This window comes from Sesamum indicum, linkage group LG1, assembly GCF_026168435.1.
Source record: "Sesamum indicum cultivar Baizhima isolate 11 linkage group LG1, ASM2616843v1, whole genome shotgun sequence".
In the NCBI taxonomy this organism is placed as follows: domain Eukaryota; kingdom Viridiplantae; phylum Streptophyta; class Magnoliopsida; order Lamiales; family Pedaliaceae; genus Sesamum; species Sesamum indicum.
Genome location: NC_142657.1, coordinates 18,174,333 through 18,197,425, shown reverse-complemented (window position 1 = coordinate 18,197,425; position 23,093 = coordinate 18,174,333). Strand labels below are relative to the sequence as shown.

The following is a 23,093-nucleotide window of genomic DNA, read 5'->3' as shown; positions in this document are numbered from 1 at the left end:
TCTGCTCAGCGTCGACTGATCTGAATATCTGCGTGTTTCATAAAAAATACGAACGAATCTGTGTATGTATTTACTAACAAATCTTCTGCTTGTTTAGTTTTTCCATCGATTTCTTGTTTGTGATGAAAAAGAAGGAAGAAAAAGGCAATCTTATGTGTCGCTGATACGCTTTTGAATCGACGAATAGCGACATCAGCCCTTTTAGTTGCCGAGATACGGCGAGCATCATATGCTTGCATGTTCCGTTCTCCTTACGTACGGTTCGTGCACTAGTGTGCTCCTATATTCAATCCTAAAGTGTTATTTTCTTAATTTTGCATCTGCTTCTTTCAATGAAATGTAGTTTTGTTGGTTTTTATTATTTATTTAATTGATTTTTGTTGGTTTTTCACTGGTTATGAGTTGAGATTTGCAGAAAAAGCGCAACCAAACACAAAACTAAATCTATATGATTAGAAGCTATTTTTGTTTTGGAATTTGAATTTTTTCATTATTCTTCTTCTTTTGAGATTTTTGAGAGCTGTAATATTTTGCTGGTTTATTAGTTTTCAACTGTACTATTTTAGATTTGTAGTTAAATATTATTGCTTTTAAAGGTTGAACTGACTTGAATATTATTTAAGAGATTTATATAATTTTGAGTTTATAAGATATTCAACATATTATCTTTTGTAATTACAGTAATTGTTTATGAGGTTGAGTTCAATTACAATTTCTTTTTCCTTTTCGAAAATTGCACGTTAGGGGTGTGGATTTAATCCAACACATGTTAGAGGTGTAACGATGTCGTCTTTGTGCTAGATACATCGATATGTGACAGGTTGATTGTCATTTGTCATTAAATTATTATCACCTTAAATGTATTCTAATTATTTATATAGACAACATAATTTGATGTATAATTGATTAATTAAAATTATATAATAATAATATAAAAATATTATCAGTTAATCTATATTTTTAATTACAATTTTAATATTATTTTTTGGATATTTCGTCACTAATATTATCTAAAATGCTGAAATAATGAAATAAGTGAGAGGGGCTGCTGCAAGGCTCACATATCCTCCAGCATTAGATATCCCAGTGGATGCACTTGCACCTGAAAATTGACAAAAAATATATGAATAAATTAAATTTGTAGTTGTAATGAATATTTGACTTCTTTTATAAAAATAATGGTTAATTGTCAAGCATGGAGACATATAGCTAATTAATATTTTATACTATGATTTACTTTTAATTATAACAAAAAAAGCATATTTTTTCTTCTAGTGTATTCAAATTCTTTCCTTATTCGATGATAAAGAAATAATTGGGTGTAAAAACATTTGTTAGGTTAATTGTTTTATTTATTTTATTATAAAGGAAAATTCTTTTATTGTATTAATTTTTAAGTATTTTAATTTATTCTTTTTATTAAAATGTTTTTTTTGGCAAAATAGTAATTTTAGTTTTTTTATATAAAGATGTATATTTTTAGATAATTGCATAAAATTTTTCTATATTTTTTAAATTCGACTAAAAATCCTCTATATTAAAAGTATATGCAAAAACCCTTTGTGTTTTTTAAAATATTTCCTCTTTCATCAATTGTCATTAACAGTGTCAAATGTTATTATATATGTGTGTATAATGAGAGTGGGTGCCGGACGACAGTGAGCTTGTTGTCAACACCCCCCCCCCCCCCCCCAAGCAATCGCGCCGATGATGCCGTTACCCCACAAAGATGAGGCATAGACGGCTGCGACAGTGATGCTAGCATGGCCAGACATTGCGGAGAGGCATGGTGGAGGTTGGGGGGCGAAGGATGGCAATGGGGGGTGGGGGACGATCCGTTTTTTCTTTTTCTTTTTTAATTTTTAATTATTTATTTATTATATTTTTTATTTTGTAAATTTTATATATGAATTAATTTAATTATGTATATATAAAAATTTAAATTTATTTACTATAATATTTATATATAATATAATTTTAAAATATATCCAACACAAAAATTAAATTAAGTAATAATATTTAAAATAAAAAAATCATGTATTTTGATTTTTAAAAAATATAAATAATATTAAATAATCTTAAAAATTTAATATTTTTTCATATGTAAAATATTATAATTTGATGTAATAATATTTTTTATATATAAAACTTGATGAATACTATTTTTTGGGTATTTATCATAACTTTTTCAACCAAATATAAAGAATTAACTAAAAATAATATTGACAAGGATAATTTTATCTATTTAGAAAAGATAAATATTCAAAACGCATCAAAGAGTTATCTCATTTGTATTGTAGTTAACAACTCTCCATTTTTTTGACGACGAGGATCCTTTGTGAAGCATTTATAATTACATGGAGTTTTTTCTTCTTTTGACTATTTTATTGACACATGTAAATATTTAGCAATTTTCATATAACATAAAGGGGTAATATGCAATTTTCTTTTTTTTTTCCTCTCAAGCCACTATTTCATTTCTCACATTTTTTATGTTTCTTTTTGTTACAAACTTTCATATTTTTAAGAAATCTATAATTACAATTTATTTTTTCTCTCTCATCTTCTGTATTTTTTTTATTAAAATTTTTTCATATTTTTAATAAATCTCCATAATTTATTTTTTCTTTCTAAACGTACCCCATATTTTTTTAATCTCGCGCAGTTTTAATAATTTCTTTTCATCTCATATAATAATTCTTTTTATATGTTTGCGGAGACCATGTGCAACAACAACTAGTACAAATAAATCAAAATACCCAAAGATAGTTATTAGATAAAAATTATCTGTTTTTTTTAAATTTTCATTGTTAATGAAATTATCCTGCAAATTAAATAATTAGCTGAATTAAAAAACTTACTGTTATTAGAATTTGAAGGAGCCGAGGGTGGAATAGAAGGGGTTGCAGCGCCTACCGAATCAGCAAAAAACACTCAGGTTAGGAAATTAATGCGACCAACAACAACAACAATAATAGAAGTTTAATATGATCACCTTTATGACAAATGGATGTATCAGCATTGGCACCGCAAGACTTGGCAAGCCCTAGAAAATCATCCTGCGTCACATTCAGACTCTTCAAGATTGTCTCGTCCTCGAACACTGCGCATAGGCACTGCCCATCGTCGGCCATGATCTCTTTCAGCGGCACGCAGCACGACGTCGCTGGCGACGACGAACCCTTCAGAAATGCCTGGCAGGGCATCAGTTTCTGAATGCATTGCATCGTCTCCGCGGCGTCCGCGCCCTCACAATACCCCACAAAAGCCCAAGAGCATATCAGGAGAAAGAAGGAGAAACTGAGCCTGGAAATCGCCATGTTGTGATTAGTTTCTTGTGAGGAGAATTAGAGTTTTCTTTGCGAGAGGTTGGATATATAGAGGTGGAGGATATGAAATGTTGATCCCATCCCACGTACGTATAATTAGGAAACGTCTTTATGAGGTAGTGGTTGTAAATCTTTATTCAGTCCACCATTCTGTACCTGTTTATGGCAAAACTTTCAATTCCTGAAATTCTCCTCCTGTGTACGTACCTCAACTTTCTACAATTCCTATTTCTGGAGTTTAACATATTGTTGGTTCAAATCAATCCTTTTCTTTGGCTTTCCAATGTTAAGACTATAATAGTTAGTAATTAGCTTGTCGGAAAATTCTTATCCAAATAAGGCATGACAAAATTCAACGAACCACGCATTTTGTGTAATACAATGTTTGTCATGTAATTACTATTTCTAAATTGTACAACATTAATTGTATAATAAGTATATTACAATCGTCGTGTAACTGATTCAAGTCCGATCAGACTCGATCTGATGTAAGATTTCCCCGCACTTGTCTTAGTATTCTCTTAAAGGAACTTTTTTTCAATCAAAAGTCAAGCGCACACTTCTAGCTACCCCATTTTCAACTTTTTTTTTTTAATAAAAGAGTTTAACTTCGTTAATTTTTTACATTTATTATTGCCTCACATGTCTCGACGGATTGTGTTAATTATTAAATTGTCGTTAAAATCAGAAGGATGTATTTAATTTTTCAAACAATAAGAAATATTTATAATTAGAATAAGATTTCTGTCAATAAGATCTTGCAAGTACTTCATTGCTACCTCTTCTAAGCTTTGAGATGTGGTTGGTTTGAGAAATCCCTGTGCAACCCATAGTTTGAAAACACATATCTCAATATCTTCACGAAAAACTCCCATATAAAAAAAGCACGATTTAAGCACGATTTCAAGTGATGGGGCAAATAATTATAACTCAAAGATAATATCTTAAGCATTGGTCATCATTACACGTCGTGTTTGATTTTACATTTTTTGCATTATGTTCCAAAAATATCCTCTGTCTTCTCGAGCTTGGAGAATACTCCACCAATCACTGCAATTGTTAGCGGAAGTCCTCGACAATTTTTTGCAATTTCCTTACCAAATTTCTCCAATTCAAGATAGTTCTCTTCCAAACATGTATTTTCTTGAAGCAACTTCCAACTTTGATCGTCTTTGAGAAAGCGCATCTGATGATTAGGGTTGCAAGAGTCGACATAAGCAGCAAGATTTGAAAGCCTAGTAGTAAGCATGATTCGACTCCCACTATTTTCATCTGGAAACATCTTTGCCTTTGTGGTCCAAATATCATCTATTACAATTAGATACCTCCTACCTTCAAACTCTGGTACAAACGCATTTCATTAGTGAGTCTTTTTGTCGTGCAATCAACAAGGCATAACAGAATTTCACACAAACAATATTCTTGAGATACTATAACCCATGCACGAATATCAAAGTCATACACAATAAATGGGTGAATAGCAATTTACCCCATGTGCTATTGAAAATGGGCACATTACCCCCTATGAAGAATATAATAATTTACCCACTATATTTTTTAAAATGAAACAATTTACCTCCCTATATAAGGAGGTAAATTGCTTTATTTTAAAAAACATAGGAAGGTAAAATGTTGTATTTTAAAAAATATAGGAAGATAAATCGCTATTTATCTTTTTTATAAGGAGATAATTTGCTCATTTGCATATGACAAGAGGATTGTTTATATTTTTTCCCACAACAAATTGATCCTAATATATATTTCTAGCGAGAGTAGTTTTACCTATACCCCCATCCCCACAATAGGGATGAGTTGTAGCTTTGATTGTTGTACGGTGAGCCGATCGTTCAATTGCACCAAATCATCATCAAACCCCACCATAGTGTCCGCCTTTCTGGCCGCTTGTGTAGATGAACATGCCGACAGAATTCCTCAGTCCCGAATCTTTCACTGCACCCCCAACCTTAAACTTCATCACCTCTTTCGTAATGGAATCAATTTCTTCAATTACTTTTTCTAGATCCTGATCCGGCAAAAAGGCAGATATCAGATTTTGGAGCCTGGACTTCACTGAAAACCCTCCGTCCTATTCGACATATGGGACCCGATGAGATCATCCCCTGTATAAGCTGCTTCTCTAATTCGTTGCTCCAAAGATTCAACTGCCACGCTGCTTCTTTGCCAAGAATCTTCAAGAAAATCTCGTAAGCTACAAGCTTTGCCCAGCAGAGATTCAAATTGTTGTTTCTTGTGAAGATGCTGATTATCGGCATCATCCAGAATCTGCTTAAGAGTCTCCATCAGGGAAAGCAAAGCAGCATAAGCGATAGCTAATTTCCACTCAGACACAAACAGAGGCCGTTGGAAAATTGGTTCAAATCAAATTAGCAGGCTCAAGCCCATAGCCTCAATCCGCCACTTGAAAGGCCTGACCCGACCCACCGATTCGATCCACCCATTACCTGACCCGGTTCTCATTTTTAGAGGATTAAAACCCTTCGCATTCTTATTTTTTTCCTTGGTTGAATTTATTAACCCTCTAATTTTCCCTCTTTATCGGTTTTTCGCGCCATTTGCAATTGCTTCTCCCTATTTATTCACTACATTCGGGAAGAAAAAGAAGAGAAAAAACAAGTGAGAAAAAAAATAAAAGAGACGCGTAAACCTGAGTGGTTCGATGATGCCTTGGTGACCGTGTGTGTGCCTTGGTGTCTGTCGTCCCTTGGTGGATTTGAGCAACCGATGACTGGGTTGTCGATCTTTGTGACTGTGGCTTCCCCATTGCGGAGGTCCATTACATAAGATAGACCTACCTTTCTTTCTTTTTTCTTGGAAGAATGACCAGAGCCATCCTCACTGTTGCCTTTGTCCTTGGATTTGGCTCCCTGAGTTGAAATTATTTATCGTTCCTATTTTTTCTCACTGTTCCTTAATATGTAATTGTTGTTATATTAGTTTGTATTCCGCTGTAATAATTATTTTTTCTTTATTGGGCTTACTGTGAGGAAAAATTCCCAACAGTGGTATCAGAGCCTTCGGTTTATTTTCTTCTGGTGATCGATAAGATCTTTCCTTTTTTCTTTATGCGATTTCTGCATTTTTTTTTTTTTGTGCCACTCTATGATTGGTGCTTAATGTTTATTTTTGAAATCTGTAAATCCTGTTGTGTGCAAGTTTATCTACTATGTGAAATATTATCTGTTGAAATTTTACTCTTGTTTATATCAATTTGTATTGGTTGCCAACATCTCTCTTTTTGCAGGCAAAAATGGCGATGATGATTGTCGGATCCATTCTTTGGACTAGGTTCCCTTCTAGGTCCTGGTTCAAGAGGGAATATGTTGGAAAATTAGCTCAGGACCAAATTTCGTAGGTCCAAGCCCACAACCCCAACCCACCACCTGAAAGGCCTAACTTGACCTACCGACTCGATCCACCCATTACCCGACCCGATTATCATTTTTAGATGACTAAAACACTTCGCATTCTTATTATTTTCCCTTGGGTCGAATTTATTAACCCTCCTCGTATTCTTCCCTCTTTATCATTTTTTTGCGCCATTATCAATTGTTTCTCCCTATTTATTCACTACCTTCGCGAAGAAAAAGAAAAAAAAAAACAAGTAAAGGAAAAATAAAAGATATAGGTAAAGATGAGTGGTTCGATGGTACCTTAGTGGTCGTATGTGTGCCTTGGTGGCGTGAGTTAGCCTTGGTTGTTGTCGTCCCTTGGTGAGTTTGAGCAATTGATGGTTGGGTTGCCGACCTGTGTGGCTGTGGGCTTCCCAATCGGATCCGACTCTCTGAGCCGAAATTATTTATCGTTGTATTTTTTCACTGTTCCTATTAATATGTAATTGTTGGTATATAGGTTTATATTCCACTGTAATAATTATTTTTTTATTGGGCTCAATACAAGGATCAATTCCCAACATAGGCAAAATATAGATCCCTCTACCTCAATTTTTTTCCACTAGATCTTCGCCAAATGCACCATCATAGAAATATATCAAGTTGCAGGTTTTATAACATATAATAGCTCGCTAGGCCTCCTCAACAAGATAACAACAACATAACGCCAAATTTGCGTTGAATTTCCAGTTATTTAGCATTACTCTAATTGATTGATTACACTAATTTGACTTTTGGGATTACGAATAAGATTAAAACCGGTGTCACACAACACCACCCGCAAATCGAAATGGAAGCAACAAAATGAAATTAGGGAAACATGGTGGAAAAGAAATTACCTCAACCATGACTATAAGTGCCACTGCCGCTTGGAATTTTTCATCTTCACAGAAAGAACTGCTACTATTCTTTCACTTCGGTGAAATGTCTGCTCCAAATACCTCGAGAATCCTACGTTGAGCTTAGTTTTGGAGAGTGTTGATTGTTCTTGCCGGGTGAGGATGATGTCGTTATTCGTTGAAGTTTCAATTTTTTTAAAAATACCTATTTTCATGTTGAATTATCTATAGATTTTTACAGAATAAAATTTGTATTTGATTATTCGATATAAAGTATGTATATTTGATTATTCAAATATGATTATCCATTTAAGATTAATGACAGAGTGGCACAATTTTAGCAAACTCCAAGAATGGTAAGTAGTCCATATTTCCAACTATAAATTTTTTTATTTATGTTTAACAACAATTATGGGAGTGTTTGTAGTAAACTGATTTTTATTGAGAAAGTTGAAATTTGTAACAGAATTAAAAGGGGTTATTGTTTGTAAAAAAACTAAAAAGTAGATGAAAGTTATATTGGATAGTATTTGGAAAAAAATAGCTTTTAAAATAAATTTAATTGATTAAATATTATTTTATCCCCTATTAAAAAGATACAATTTTTTGCTTATTATTTCACTTGTTGTTAGTTAATAATAAAATTCCTTTTGATTAGTATATTTCATATTTATTTTTAAAAAATATTTCAACGTATATATTTAATTTAATAATGTTTCCACTAAATAATATAATTGTTAACTTATACACAATTAAACTTGCACGATTGCAAAATATATATATATATATATATATCAATTAATCAAATAATAATATGTGAACCAAATAATATAATTAGATAATATAGCAAATAAAATATAAAATTTAAATTATTAAATATTAAATATGTAAAGGTGTAAAGGTGTAAATGTGATTATTAAAAAATTATTCAAATTATTTGAAAACTTCAATATTAACTTTATATATACAGTTTTAAAAATAAATTAAAAATGATAAAATTAATTAAAATTATTATAATTAGGGTATACTAATAAAAAATTTATTTAAAAGAAAAAAAAAGCCAAAGCAACTAAAAGCACCCCCTAAAATGCTTCTAATTTTTGGCCTAAAAATATTATTTCTTAGTCATTTCAAAAGCAAAAGTTGACACTTAAACACTTCAAAAGTACTTTTTGAGAGCCAAAAGTTAACAAGTGATTTTTTAAAATACTCGCAAACACTCCCTATGTTTTATATTTTCTCTAGAAACATTGACAATGAGCCACTGATTGAGTTCTCCCCTACCCTTTTTGAATATTTTCTCTGAGATGACAGAGTTCGAATATACACTAAGATAATTGTTTAAATTAATCATGTTAAGGGAGTTTTTGATCAAACTTCTACCTTTGGAGAAGTAATTTTAATAGAGAAGTTGAAAGTTGTACCATAATCAAAAGTGGATAGTATTCGTAAAAAAAGTAAAAATTAGACAAAAGCTAAATTGGATAGTGTTTATAAAAAAATCAATTCTTAAATAAACTTAATTGGTTGAAAACTATTTTGTCCATATCTATTAAAAACATACTATGTTTATTTAAAATTTGCACTTCTCATTTGATAATAATATTTTTTCACAAAAAAATAATAATTTTTATTGAAATTGGTATATCTCATATTTAATTTTACAAATATTTGTCATTTATATTACTAAAATATTAAATATTAATAAATTAAATTAAATATTTAATTTAATAATATTTTTCACTATGTAATACAGTTGTTCAGTAATTCATGCACAAGAATAACCTTGCATGATTACCGAAAAATATATTTATTAATCAATCATAGCAATTTTAATTTATGTTTTCTATGATATAGGAATAATATCCAAAAATATGAAATAAATAAATTTTAAAATATTAAATATGTAAAATTATAAATATTGTTAGTGATAAATTATTCAATTATTTGAAGATTCTAACATCTACTTTAGATGAGTAATTTTAAAAATAAATTAACAGGACGAAGTCGAAATAAAATTAGTATATTGAGAGTAAAGTAGTTAAAAAAAATTAAATTTATTTACAAAAAAATCCAAAATAGCTAAAGCACCCCCAAGTGACTTGATAACAGAATAATTTGAAATTCGTTGATACTCAGTAAAATATTATTCAAAATTAGGGGCAAAGAGTTGAAAATTCATTGAATTTAAAATTTGGATTAATCGCATACATCCACTGACGTATGTGAGTTTTTGCACTTTGCCTCCTTATCGTTTTTTTTTTTTTTTTTTTCATTCAACTGTCCAACATTTAATTTTTGTTGCGCATTGCTTAGTTTTACATTTTCCGACGAATCACAACAGTAAAAAAATATGAAGGACAAAATTACAATTTCATCGACTTAAATGACTAAAATGCCAAATATCTGTAACTATAGAATAAAATACTATTAAACCTTTTGTATAGATGAGAGTTTGATGCGCTAGCTGTAAGACTGCTTACTTGACATTTCCTCTGCAATAAAATGTAGTCATATCATGTCTTAAAACATTAACATTATGGATATACAAATTATGTAAAAATATTAAGAGAAAAGTTTGAACAAGTAGCTAATTTAATTCTGGACTGTTGGGAATATTGAATGGTGTGTGGCCATGAAAGGATGGATGCCTCCGCTTATGCACAACAATAGTACACTTGGACGGATGTCTTCACTCATTCTGTCACCTATCATCATCATATAAAACTCATGTTGCCCTGTCAACCCCATTTTTTATTTTTTATTTTATTCTAAACCAGAATATATCTGACATGTTGCCACACTTTCTCTGGTTAATCTCATTATAATGAATTTCAAGAAATAAGACCCTTATTAAGCGTGGACATACAAAATAAATCCTCGTTAAAATTACATTAAGAATGTCTAGATAAATAGTTTTCTAATGCTGAATAACACAGGTACCTGAGTTATGAAGGGTGACTATTTATATATAGTTTTACTTTTACCCTTATTGTACTATTTCATGCATAGATATAAAATTGATCGGACAGTCACGATAAATCCATAAGATCCTAACTTAATGTACGAGACGAGTCCAGAGCTTGTCTATAGATCGAAAAAAAGGATAGGATGTGAAAGAGTTGTAGGAACGACCTTATCATATTATCCCCACATCAAAATTCAGATTTATTTAATATAATAGTTTGTGAATGAGTCATATTTATTATGTTATTTTTGGAAAAAATAATTGTCAACATGGATTAGTACAACAACCTGGGCACAACTATATATATATATTTGTGTGTACGTGTGTGAGAGAGAGAGAGAGAACAGTTTTACAAAATTAAGTATCCATAATGTTAATCATCTGCGCCGTATTTGTAGTTGGAAGGGGAATTCTAACTTGAATTAAATCCGTTCAAAATTGAAGTAATATTTAATTTAATAGCCATCAAATATAGTGGAAATAGTGTTTTACCCCATATCAAGAATTTAATGGACAAAAGCCATCTCCTACTAAAAATAAAGTGTAACCCATGCAACCCCCCTAAGTCTTGAAATAGCCTATTTCATTTTATGTAAGGACAAAATTATCCTATATATATATATATATATCATCAATTATACTTATCCATTGTAATAAATTTATATCTTGACTTCTAAATTCAATGGTTCCTACTTTATTATTAGGGAGTAGGGGCAAAACTGACATTGCATAGAGCAAAAATCGAGTGAACTGCAAGTGAGGGATAAATTTCAGCCGACAAGTTGTCTTTTTTCTTTTCTTTTTTTTTTTTTAAATTTTTTGCCCTCCTCAAGATCATGGTAAAATGTAATAATATGGAAAATATTAAATAAATGGTCCAACAAAATAAAAAAAGAATTTTCTTTATTGCTTCATATTCAATTATTATTTTGCAGTACAGTCTGGTCCAACTTCCCCTTTTTCTTAATTATATTTGTACGTTACTTCAGAAAAATAAAGTCTGCGGGATTCAGAACTTACATTTCTACTCCATTAAATTTTTAACACAAATTTCAACTTCAATTTATATATGTGTTTAAAATTAAATTATATACTATATGTGGTTGTACTATAATAACAACAGCAACAACTATAATAGTAATAATAAATAAGGATACCATCATATTTAAGTAATATTTATAGCTGTATATACACAATGAGAAACATGACTTTTGTGCATCTTATAATTAATTAGCTTAAATTATAACTTGTCATCTGAATTATGCCGGTTTTCACATTTTATTTTATTTTTTTTGGTCAACTTACCATTTTAACTCTACGAAATTCGCATTTTGCCATATATGACTGCCTTCCAATCGATTTTTTTGTGGGGAATGCATCACGTGCAGTGTATATGCCGGATAAACATCACTACATTGCCCTGAAATAGCACATGAAGTGCACGTGATTTTCCACCAAAAAAATTGACTAAAGATGATCATCTATGACAAAATGCAAATTTCACAAATTTGATACGGTAATTTTACCAAAAAAAATTAAACAACAAACTATAAAAATAATTATAGTTCGGATGGCAAAAATATAATTTACTCTATAAATAAATTATCATAATTAAAAATTTAACAATCATGATATTAATTAACCATAGTTAAAACTTAATTAAATTTTCATATTGAATTTATTCTACTGTGACAAACAATATTGATATACCATAATTTTCTAGTTATAATATAGGAAGTAGTCTTTTTTTTTTTCCTATGAATTGTGAGAGTGACATCTCAAAAGTGGTGAGTAAAAACTAGGACATTCCATCAAGTGTTTGGGCAGTGTTCTCATGAGATGTCATGGATCAAATTATACTCATGTTTCCTCAAGAACTGTGCATGGCATCATATATATACTGCACCAATACTTAAATACTTTAATTTAATTTACTGCACCAATATGTTCACAATTTTCTATCATCTGATGGTACGTCCAATTAATATCAATGCTAATTTTGATGATTATGAGATATTAATTGATAGTGAAAAATTTATTTATCAAAATACTATATATATATGTTCAAAATTAACACTGACAAAAGACTATGTTCAAAATAACCATCATTGATAAATTAATTATTTATTTAACGGTAACGAAACATTGTTATTACAACTTACAATGTTACAGGAATTTGATTCTTTATTAATCTAATGTTTTTATTTTTCATTTTTTATTGTTTTATATGTATTTTTTTGTCGAATTATATATAATAGATTATAATTAATAAATTTATATAAAAGTCACTAGAAAAAAATTGAGTTTTTACTACATTATAAATAACTATGATTTAAAAATGGTAAATCAATACTATTAACCACTGGTTTAACAAAATCAAAACAAAAACTTAAATTTTTACCACGATTACTCAATATTCGTTATGGTTTTTTGCCATAGCTAAAATATTTATTATGATTTTAGTCATGGCTAATGTTTTGGTCATACTTGTAGAAACAAAGGCTAATGACCGTCAGAATCCGTGATTGATTTGTATTTGTCGCGATTTTCTTCTTTTGACAATAGTAATTAATCATAGTGAAAAATTATAGTTTTTTCTAGTGAGTGAAATAAATGCTTTTATATTCAGTGGCATTCAAAATTTTTATATAATTTATACCAATATATACATATATATATATATATATATATATATAAGCCATTTATCACTAATAATTGACGGTTTATGATGCCACAGTACTAAATATCAAACCTACCATTTATACTGTTAAATATTTGTAACAATATAATTATTTATTTATTTCAAGAGATCCATATTATTTTTTTACCTCCAATATACTATATCATATATATCTATCCTACACTTTCAGACCTGTATATTCATCACTTCATCCGCTTTTATTCATATATTAATTTTTATTTTTAAAATTTATATCGTATCTATTTGATTATACGCATGCAAGTATATTGTGTCATGCATGGTGACTAATACTTATAAAATTATAATACCTCAATTTCTACCGTGTTGAACCCTACATGCATGGGCTTTGTGCTCGTTTTGCATCTTAGGGGAAATTCTTAGGCTTCTTCAATAAATTTGAACAGTGAGAGATCTGGAATTGAACGATTTTAATTCTAATTGCATTTTATTGGTATGTGAAAACAGTACTAACATGTGCAAAATTATTTTTTTTTTCGAAATACAATAATAGTAATAATATTCTTGAATTTTTTAATAAAAGTAGATTTTTTACCTTAGAGATCTACCCAAAAGCAGCTTAATTTTGAACCCAACAAGAACCTTAACAAATCCTCAAATTAAAGTAAGGTGAGCAAAAATAGTACTACTCCAATGAATAATTATGTCCACCCACTAATTCCTACTTCATTTAATTTCTAGGCGTTTATATGTACACTTATTTTATATATTAAATTAATCCTTACATTGCAATGAATACGAATAAATTAATACTATTGTTAATTAATATTAATTTATCATGATTTTATAAGTTATGACTGAAATATTTGTCATGATATCAAAAGCGATACTCATCAAAATTACAGTACCAAAAACGATAATAATATTTTCTAATGATACTAAAAAAATATTTTTTTCCAAATATTTGCCATGAAAATCAGCTAAGACCACTGTTTTCCCCTTGCCTAGCTAATAACAATTGTATGGTAGTGGTGGGCTTAATTGCAATTTTCATCTTGAATATATGGGGCCATATAAGTCATTTCTCAACTCCCAAAATGTTATTTGATAATTTAATCCACTTATTTATCAGGTTTTGTTGATCTTTTTTCAAGTAAGAGCTTAATTGAAATAAATTAATTATATCAATACTGTCGAATAAATTAATCTAACAAATATCTACTATTCAATAGAAATAACATCCCACACATAAGATGAAGTTCGAACACATGAAATCTAAAATCATGAGGACTCAAAAACTAAGCCTCATTAGCTATAATTTTTCTATGCATTATAGAAAGCTAAATGTCAGACCTAATTCTCTTCTTTTGCATTTAAAATGTGGACCTTTTTATAGAAAAATTCTGGTGTGAGACATGTCACACCAAAACTCGATTCAGATACTTCTTTCGTTATTCTATAAATGATCACAATTTAAAAATTATGATAAATTAATGTTATTAATCGAAGTGTAATAAAAATAATGCAAAAAATATAAATTTTTATTACAATTAATCAATATATATCGTAACAAGCTGTTATTGCGTGCATATTATAAATAATCTTTTACATATCAAAATATATTATAAATACAAAATAAAATTTCTAAACCTAAAAATCACACTTAAAGAAAAAGAAAAAAAAAACAAAAGAAAACAACCGTCGTGTTGTATCAGTGATCATAGTAGTATAGTTGTCATATTTAAAAAATGATGTAGCGAAGTCATTAACAACCGTTTATATGTGTAGAGCGTCTTTTATATATATATATATATATATATATATATTCGTATAGAAGATAGATGAGGCATTAATTATTAATATATAGTTTACTTGAATTAGATTAAAAATTAAAACTTTGCACAATATATATATATTACATCAATAACGATGATTATAGTTACATGCAACACAAATATTAATATATTATTTTTATTTTAGTCAACAATAAAATTAAATAAAATGGAATAAATTTAATTTGTGAGTGCATATAATTGCATGGAATTGATTTTCTAAACGGACATGATTGAGTAGCTAATTCAACATTATGAGTTGGGAAGTTAAATAGGTCTTATCAATGAAAAATCATTGTCTCTATTATAATAATTTGATGCACTGGTATTAAAATTATCATTTAATTTAAGTTTAAAAACCCTCTTCCCTTTACAATAATATATATTTTATTTTTATTTATAATATATTTTAAAATATAAAAAATTAGTTATTATGTTAACGCCTAACGGTATGACACGACTAATATATAAAAAAAGATTTGTAATAAAAAATTTTGAAGAAGAAGGTGTAGACTAACCACTTGTCGATTTATATAAACAGCAGAAACAAACCCTCAGAAGAAACACACACTCCTCACAACAATGGCTGCTGCCAACATTCCCTCATCTCTCTTCACATCCCAAATATGCCTTATGATCACCCTTATTTTCACTCTCCTCTCCTCCTCTCCGGCATCCTCCACTGCCCCTCCCCCTTTCAAGAAAATTTACGCCTTCGGCGACTCCTACACCGACACCGGCAACACCAAGACCTCCACCGGTCCGGCTGCCTTCAACTACGTCTCCAACCCTCCGTATGGCGTCACGTTCTTCCACCACCCCACCAACCGATACTCTGACGGCCGTATAGTCGTCGACTTCGTGGCCAAAGCCCTTTCGTTGCCTTTTCTGCCGCCTTATCGCAACCCTAATGCCGACCGAAAACACGGTGTCAACTTTGCCGTTGCCGGGGCGACTGCGATTAGGCAGAGCTTCTTCTTGAAGAACAATATCTCGTTTAACCTTGTGGCTCAGTCCCTGCAAACTCAACTTGTCAGGTTCAACAAGCTGTTGGAGGGTGAAGGGTGCAAAGACTCGAGAACTAGTCCTAGAGAGTGTAGAGCTGCTCTGAATGATGCCTTGATTTGGGTAGGTGAAATTGGAGCTAATGATTATACCTGCAGCCTTGGATCTTCCCTTTCAAGCAAAACCATTCAAGCTCTTGCCTTGGACAGTGTCACTGTTTTCTTACAGGTGAAATTACCACTTTTGTACACTCATTTAATCATAGATCCCATCACTGTAATCATGATTCCCCAATCCCCAGCCACCTATATCCATGCACTTTCCACAAAAAATCATTCTATTATATAAAAGTTTAAACTTTTAGATGAGATGCTCGGTTGTTTCATTTCAGGCATTGCTGAACAAGGGGGCAAAGTATATCATCGTGCAAGGTCTACCGCCGACAGGCTGCATAACGTACTCGTTTGCTATTGCTTCCCCCGACGACAGGGACGAGATGGGGTGTGTAGCTAGCGTGAACCGGATCACGTCCACCCACAACGTCGCCCTCCAAGCGAAGCTACGCAGTTTGAGGAAGCAATACCCGAAATCCGTCATTGTTTATGCAGACTACTACAATTCCCACTTGAGGGTTGTGAAGAACGCAAGGAAATATGGGTTCAAAGAGCAGTACAAAGTATGCTGTGGGCACGGTGGCGGCCCCTACAACTTCGACATTTTCAACACCTGCGGCTCGCAGTCGTCCCGCTCCTGCACCAACCCTTCTGAGTACATCAACTGGGATGGAGCTCACCTCACTGAAGCAGTCAACAAAGTGCTGACAAATCTTTTTCTCAATGGCACTTACTGCAGCCCCCCTTTTGATTATTTGCTGAGGAAGAAACTGCAGTCGGGATGAATACGTCGTACCGATCGTGGTCGTGTTTAGAATTTCGTGACTAGGAAAGTGTACGTACGTCCATTTGTAGTGAATAACTGGGACTTCTGTTGAAGATCTGCTTTGTCTGTGTGTTTGTCTGCGAGTCCTACACTGCCTCCTTTTGGTATGTAGAACAGGAGACTTGTTATTACCTCCTTAATGTTGTTTTCTTGTCTATCAATTCTTGGTTAGACAAGTTTGATTTTTCACTACTAGTGCCCGGCCCTTTGCCAAATTAGCTCATCAAGTTAAAGTGATTCATTTGTGGTTTAATTGTATTCTTAATCTTGTAATAATATACCCATTAGCATTTTATTCTTATAACTTGTTAGGGTTGCAAATTTTTTTTTTTGTCTTTTTTAATTTGACGATTTTAGAACAGATTCGGCCGGAATTTTGAAAGTTGGCCAAAAACTAGCATCACAGTTTTGGTAAATTTTGTCCTAAATATCACAAAATTAAAAAATGTAAAAGACCATTTGCAACCTCAACAAATTACAAGATTATTAAAGCGTCAAATGATTATAATTATAGAACTAAAATTAGAATTAAACCTTCATTTGTTGTGCTGAGATATTTCATAGTTCATGTGTTATATAAGCTCTTTCACAATAGGTTCAAATGAAGTCTGTATACCAAGTTTTTGCATAATCTAATCAAAGCAATATTTCGATCTGGGTGAAACAATGTTTCCTCTCTCCAAGAATTTAGGGTTAGCGTTTTTAAACTCAACATATATTGCAACGAAATCTTGTAACGGCAACATTGTAGCAAAATTATGTAACAAAAGCAAAGGAGTTTGCAACGTGGAAGCCATTGCTAATTTGCGACTCATTTGTGACGACCAACGTTTGATATTTTTGCCAACAATATTGCGACGAAATCTTTGTGATGTTGTTCCCATTGTAAATTTGTGATGATATTACGACCCAGTTGGTACGTAAATTTAAGTTGTTATTGCAAATAATTTATTTATCAATTCATTTTATAGATGATAAAAAATTGTAACAATATTTGGGATGAATTGCGACCATTTTGCTACGGATTTGTGTTATTTATTTATAAGAGAATTAATTTTATCCAATTGAAATAAATACATAAATGCAATACAGTAAAATAAAGTAAGTATGTAAAAGAAAATTTATAGTAAAAATTAAATATTGTAAAATCTTAATTTATATATAAAAAAAATTCTTATTTGTGTTAACTGTCTCCCGATTGCCTGTAGGAGGTTTGGGCTAAATGACGACTGAGTATTCTGGTGGATTGGGAGGGTGGTGTCGGTGGGGCAGTAGGGGGCTCACATTTCATCCAACATAACCAAGACCAGCGACATAAATCATTCTCTGTTCGGTAATCACATCGTTGTTTCAGATGTTGGCACCCGGCATTATTACCAGACAAAAGGTCATCAAATTCTATGTTGAATCTCATTATGTAAGTTATGAACCCATAATCACCATATGCAACTCTAGTTTAATGCGTACATTTCGAGGTAGATTTTACTTATATATATATCTACTTTCTCAAATTCCCTTAATTAATTATCATTGTTACAATACTCGATATAGAATCATAATTTTTAAAATTGTCATAAATATTTGATGAATAACTATATAATATATTCAAAGGAAGCACGACTTTAGCATGTTTATGTGCTAGAACATAATATTTTTCAAGAATACATAAATTACATATATTTACTCTATACAAAAAAAATAACATATTAATGTGTTGCAAATACCAACAATTACAGTAATTTAAGCTAACAAATAGTTAACATACAGTGTTGACAAAAAACTTACAATTGTTTACAGTGATATAAAATATATTTAACTTTATACCTAACTACAAAATAATATTAAAAGATAACATAATACAATTTAGCGTACCTTAATGATGCAGTACTGGCCTAGTTCACTTCATACACGATAATTAATTTTTAGATAGTATACTGTTTTATATTGAAATTCAAGTGTAGGAATACAAACGAAATAGTGTTGATTGTATATATAAAGATTTGAGACTGATTTTTAAATAACGAATGTGATGAATTTTACAACAGAATTTTGATGAAGAGCAATATAATTGTTACACTTGTGACGAAATTGCAACAGAATTGTGTCGACATTATTACATCCTTAAGAGTCCCACATTGGCGACTGATTTTTGCAATGATTGTCGGACGAACATTGGCATAATCTGATAATAATTGCAACGAATTGTGTTCCATCGCAAAGGTGTAACATGTTTATTTGTTAATGACAAACATTTGCCACAGTTGGTCATTGGTCGCAAATTATGTTAAGATTTTGTGTCAATTACGTACTTTGCACTGATGTCATTAATATTTCATCACGATTCTGACATAATGTTCACTCTGTAAAATTTATTGCAAATTTGTGACAAGTATCTGTTGTCACAAATTTGCAACTAAGTTTACGACAAACTATAATTTCTCCTGCCAATCACTCACCAAATGTTGTGCCAAAACTTGCAGTAAATATTGATGCAAAGTTTCGTCATTCTTTTGTAATAAATATTGCAACGACTTCTTTTACTAGGCCCAAACAAGTGACTAAGTGAGGGGATTCACAATTTTAACATTTTAAGTCAAATTACAAGTGCATTAAATGATTGATCTCACTACAGTTTTTCCCCCCAAATCAAATTATACAATCAAAAAACTACATTCGTTTTGCACATAACATACTAATTTGGAAATCTTGGTAAATTTCTGAATTTTCTATCAAAATTATCCTCAAATTGCTAATTTTTTTAATTGTGAGATCAAATTTTCAAAATTGATTTCAATAGGATCAAAATTGTCACCCTCTATACTTATAGGACTAATATTGCAATTTTTCCAATTAGATATTTAATTGGCTAAGGTTTTAGAAGTAAAAAGTAATTGGTGTGAAATAAAGGGAGAAATTGCAATTTTGGTTCTGAAACTATAAAGGGATGAGAATTTTAGTCTTGCCAAGGTTCAATCCAGCGATTAGGTCGGCAATTCCAAAAACTGGCACATTAAGGGTAAAATATGCCGAAAATTGCAACTATGGCCGGAATTTAGCATGTCCCTTACTTGAGCCCCAAATCCGAGCCAAATTGCTATTTTGTCCTTGATGTTGTCACTGAAAGCAGTTAATGATGCATGAACAATGATTGTTGTCACTAATTATCTATATAGTGATAACTTTATACATAATTTTTATGAGTGGTAATATATTATGACAAGATAAAAAATTATTGCACCTTAACATATTATTTATTATTTTTATTATATTGATGTATTGATTGAATTCATATAATATTATATATATATATTCGATACATGATGAAAAACACCCAACAGCATGTAATTATTTCTGTGCAAAATACTCGTTATATTTGCTGTGCCTGACAACTACTTCACTGGAGGGCATTGAAGGAACCACATAGCAGCAATAATGTCTGTGTTGAATAGCTCTATCGAACTGTTGAGCATTCAAAGCTCTGTGGCCACTGAGAGAATAGCTGCCTCCGTCTACGGGAACACTTTGATACATCTCCACAAGTGTATTTTTGGTCCATCTTTTTCAGATCTCATTTATTTATTACTGATGCAAATGTCGTCGATGTGACATTTCTTTACTTCCTACAAATATATTAAGTTAGGGCATTTTTTGTTATATAATTTAGTGAGGGCGACAATTTCAAAGTATCTGATGTTATTATGATTTCATGGGGATAATGCTTTTACTGTGCACTCATGAGTATGTTGTCTGCGACAAGCAAAGAGCACCTCAAATCTCTCAACATAATCTGCAAAACAAACTAACTTCAGACCCACAACGGGCAGGTACCTGCATAATAGTCATTCCATTCTTAAGTTAGATAGATTATAGACAAAAAAATATTTAAAATCGTAAGAATGTTAAGGTAACAAAAATTGTACATGTCATAGGATGCAGTTGTTTATAAATTTCTGACAATTGTACTATTCACGTGAACTATAAACGTTAAAATGATAGAACAGTCATGATGAGTCCATATACATATATTAGGGTTTAAGAGGTACCAAGACTACGCCATAAAGACTTTAAATATATGGTGCAAATCCAAAATTTTTCTGTAAATCGAGTTGTAGGCAAGTCTAAATACGACTGAATAAGAACACCGCACATCATCTAAATATTGAGACAAGAAATTTAATTACTATATTATATTTTTTATTTTGTGTAATTTCAGCATACTCCGCGTCGGAGATTCTTAATTTGGTCAGAACATCGTTCAACTTAAAATTAGGAATTTCTCAATTTTTGGAAAAAAAATTCCATACGCTTTCAGCACGTAATGACTGAAATTGCTACTTATCATACTTGTGTGATAGAATTTGTACCATACCTTAATTTAGAACTTAAAACTCAAACTTTACCAACTAGCTACCTAAACCCTAAATTTCTGCATTCTAGTCCTATATTTTTCCAATTATTAGACTAAAACTAAACTCTATTTTTCTATAATTTTTTTTTGTTTATACCGTCGAGAGATAAGTATACTTGTTCATGGCCTCAATGGTATGTGTTTAAATCTAGGACCCAAAAAAGAAACAATTTATTAGTATCACCTGCAAATTTGAAGCTCTGATGTTTTCAGTCTCATGTTGATTTCATAATCCAGTCTACAAATTTATTAATCTTCACAGTTTCGGAACTTTTTCCGCCGGCACTTCAAAAACTCGTCAGGGTTTTTCTTCAGTGCACCCGACATTACTACAAAAAAATATAATATTGGTGACAAAATATCAACTGCAAAATTTTAAATTATCACTAAAAACATATATTTAGGGACAACAATTTTAATGTTGTCACTTTATAATTATTCGTGAAATGTATAAAGTTGTCACTAAATATAATTAGTAATATATCTATAGTGACAACATAATATAGTGATAACTATGATTTGTTGTCACGAAGTCATCACAATAGATGAGTCACTAATTATATTTAGAGACAACTGTGAGTATATTTTTTTGTGACTAATTCTTGCTACCAACACTTATTGGAAAATAATACTAATTATTAAAATTATGAAATTCATTATTGTGACAAAATAAATATTTTTGTCACTAAATATATATAATTAGTGATAATATTAAAATCGTCACATGATTTTTTTTGGTCACTAATCTTATCCTTTTTTGTAGTGCTTCTTGGCAAAGAAAGAGCCAACTTCTTTTTTTTTTAAAAAAAATGAATTTTGCATTTACTCCTTTCTTTTGTTCTCCTGGGAAATTTTTTTTTCCTCAATAAGATTCATTCATGATACATCATTCAATACATTTAAACTTAAATATTAATTTAAAATATCAATATTTCTAAATCAACGAACATATACTATTTCAATATATCAATATTTCTAAATCAACGAATATATTTAAAAAAAATAACAAAATAAAATACTACTATTAAAAATAAATTATACACTCACGTTCGTGAGAGTCATATTCCACAACCCGTGGTTGTGAGGGAAAGCCAACTTCTTGAGAACTCACTGCTCTGTGAATTGTGAAATGATAAATGGATTAGTGGTGTCCTTAATTTATGCGCAATGTTTTTTTTTTTAATTGAAACCACCCGGCTGTGGGGAGCTTTTCGAAATCTTCGATCCTTCTTTATTAAAATTAAAAGGTGAGCAAATTTACAGCGGGGAGTGTTGACTCCCTATCATTTCTAAAAAAACTGTAAAATGAAGAGTACTACTCTCTTACAAATATTCGCCAAAGCATAAACGAGAAGTACTACTGCATAAACGAGAAGTACTACTCTCTTACAATAACCCACAAAAGCATAAATAAGGAGTACTAATCCCTTACAAAAGTAAGACTTGCTAAGGTGATAGACAAAGTTGGAGACGACAATCCAATGTGTCAAATATTTATGCACAATGTTTGAAGCAAATACTCACAAAAATTACATTTTTTTATTCCCCAAAATTGAGGATTCTTTTACTATAAAATCAAAGGTTACTTAATTTTGGTCAATTTTTATTCTCACAATTGTGGTAATGTTTCCTGGACTTTAGGCTTTGTTTCTTTCCATTTTCTCAATGTCAAATTAAAAACATCTTGAACGTTTGTCTATATAT

The 23,093-nt window shown here is 30.8% G+C and overlaps 2 protein-coding genes across 2 annotated transcripts; one reads left to right on the top strand and one right to left on the bottom strand.

Annotated features, from left to right (window-relative positions):
* Positions 1–847: 847 nt before the first annotated feature.
* LOC105166420 (Bifunctional inhibitor/lipid-transfer protein/seed storage 2S albumin superfamily protein) lies at positions 848–3,397 on the bottom strand. Its single transcript, XM_011085766.3, has 3 exons — positions 2,996–3,397; positions 2,862–2,912; positions 848–1,102 (listed from the first exon to the last, which is right to left on the bottom strand). Exons 1-3 carry the CDS (start codon positions 3,318–3,320, stop codon positions 1,011–1,013), a joined length of 468 nt encoding a protein of 155 aa, XP_011084068.1. The 5' UTR covers positions 3,321–3,397; the 3' UTR covers positions 848–1,010.
* A 12,190-nt stretch (positions 3,398–15,587) lies between these two features.
* LOC105166411 (GDSL esterase/lipase At3g48460) lies at positions 15,588–17,285 on the top strand. Its single transcript, XM_011085754.3, has 2 exons — positions 15,588–16,270; positions 16,434–17,285. The coding sequence occupies exons 1-2, from the start codon at positions 15,620–15,622 to the stop codon at positions 16,938–16,940; spliced, it is 1,158 nt and encodes a 385-aa protein (XP_011084056.1). The 5' UTR covers positions 15,588–15,619; the 3' UTR covers positions 16,941–17,285.
* The last annotated feature ends 5,808 nt before the right edge of the window (positions 17,286–23,093 follow it).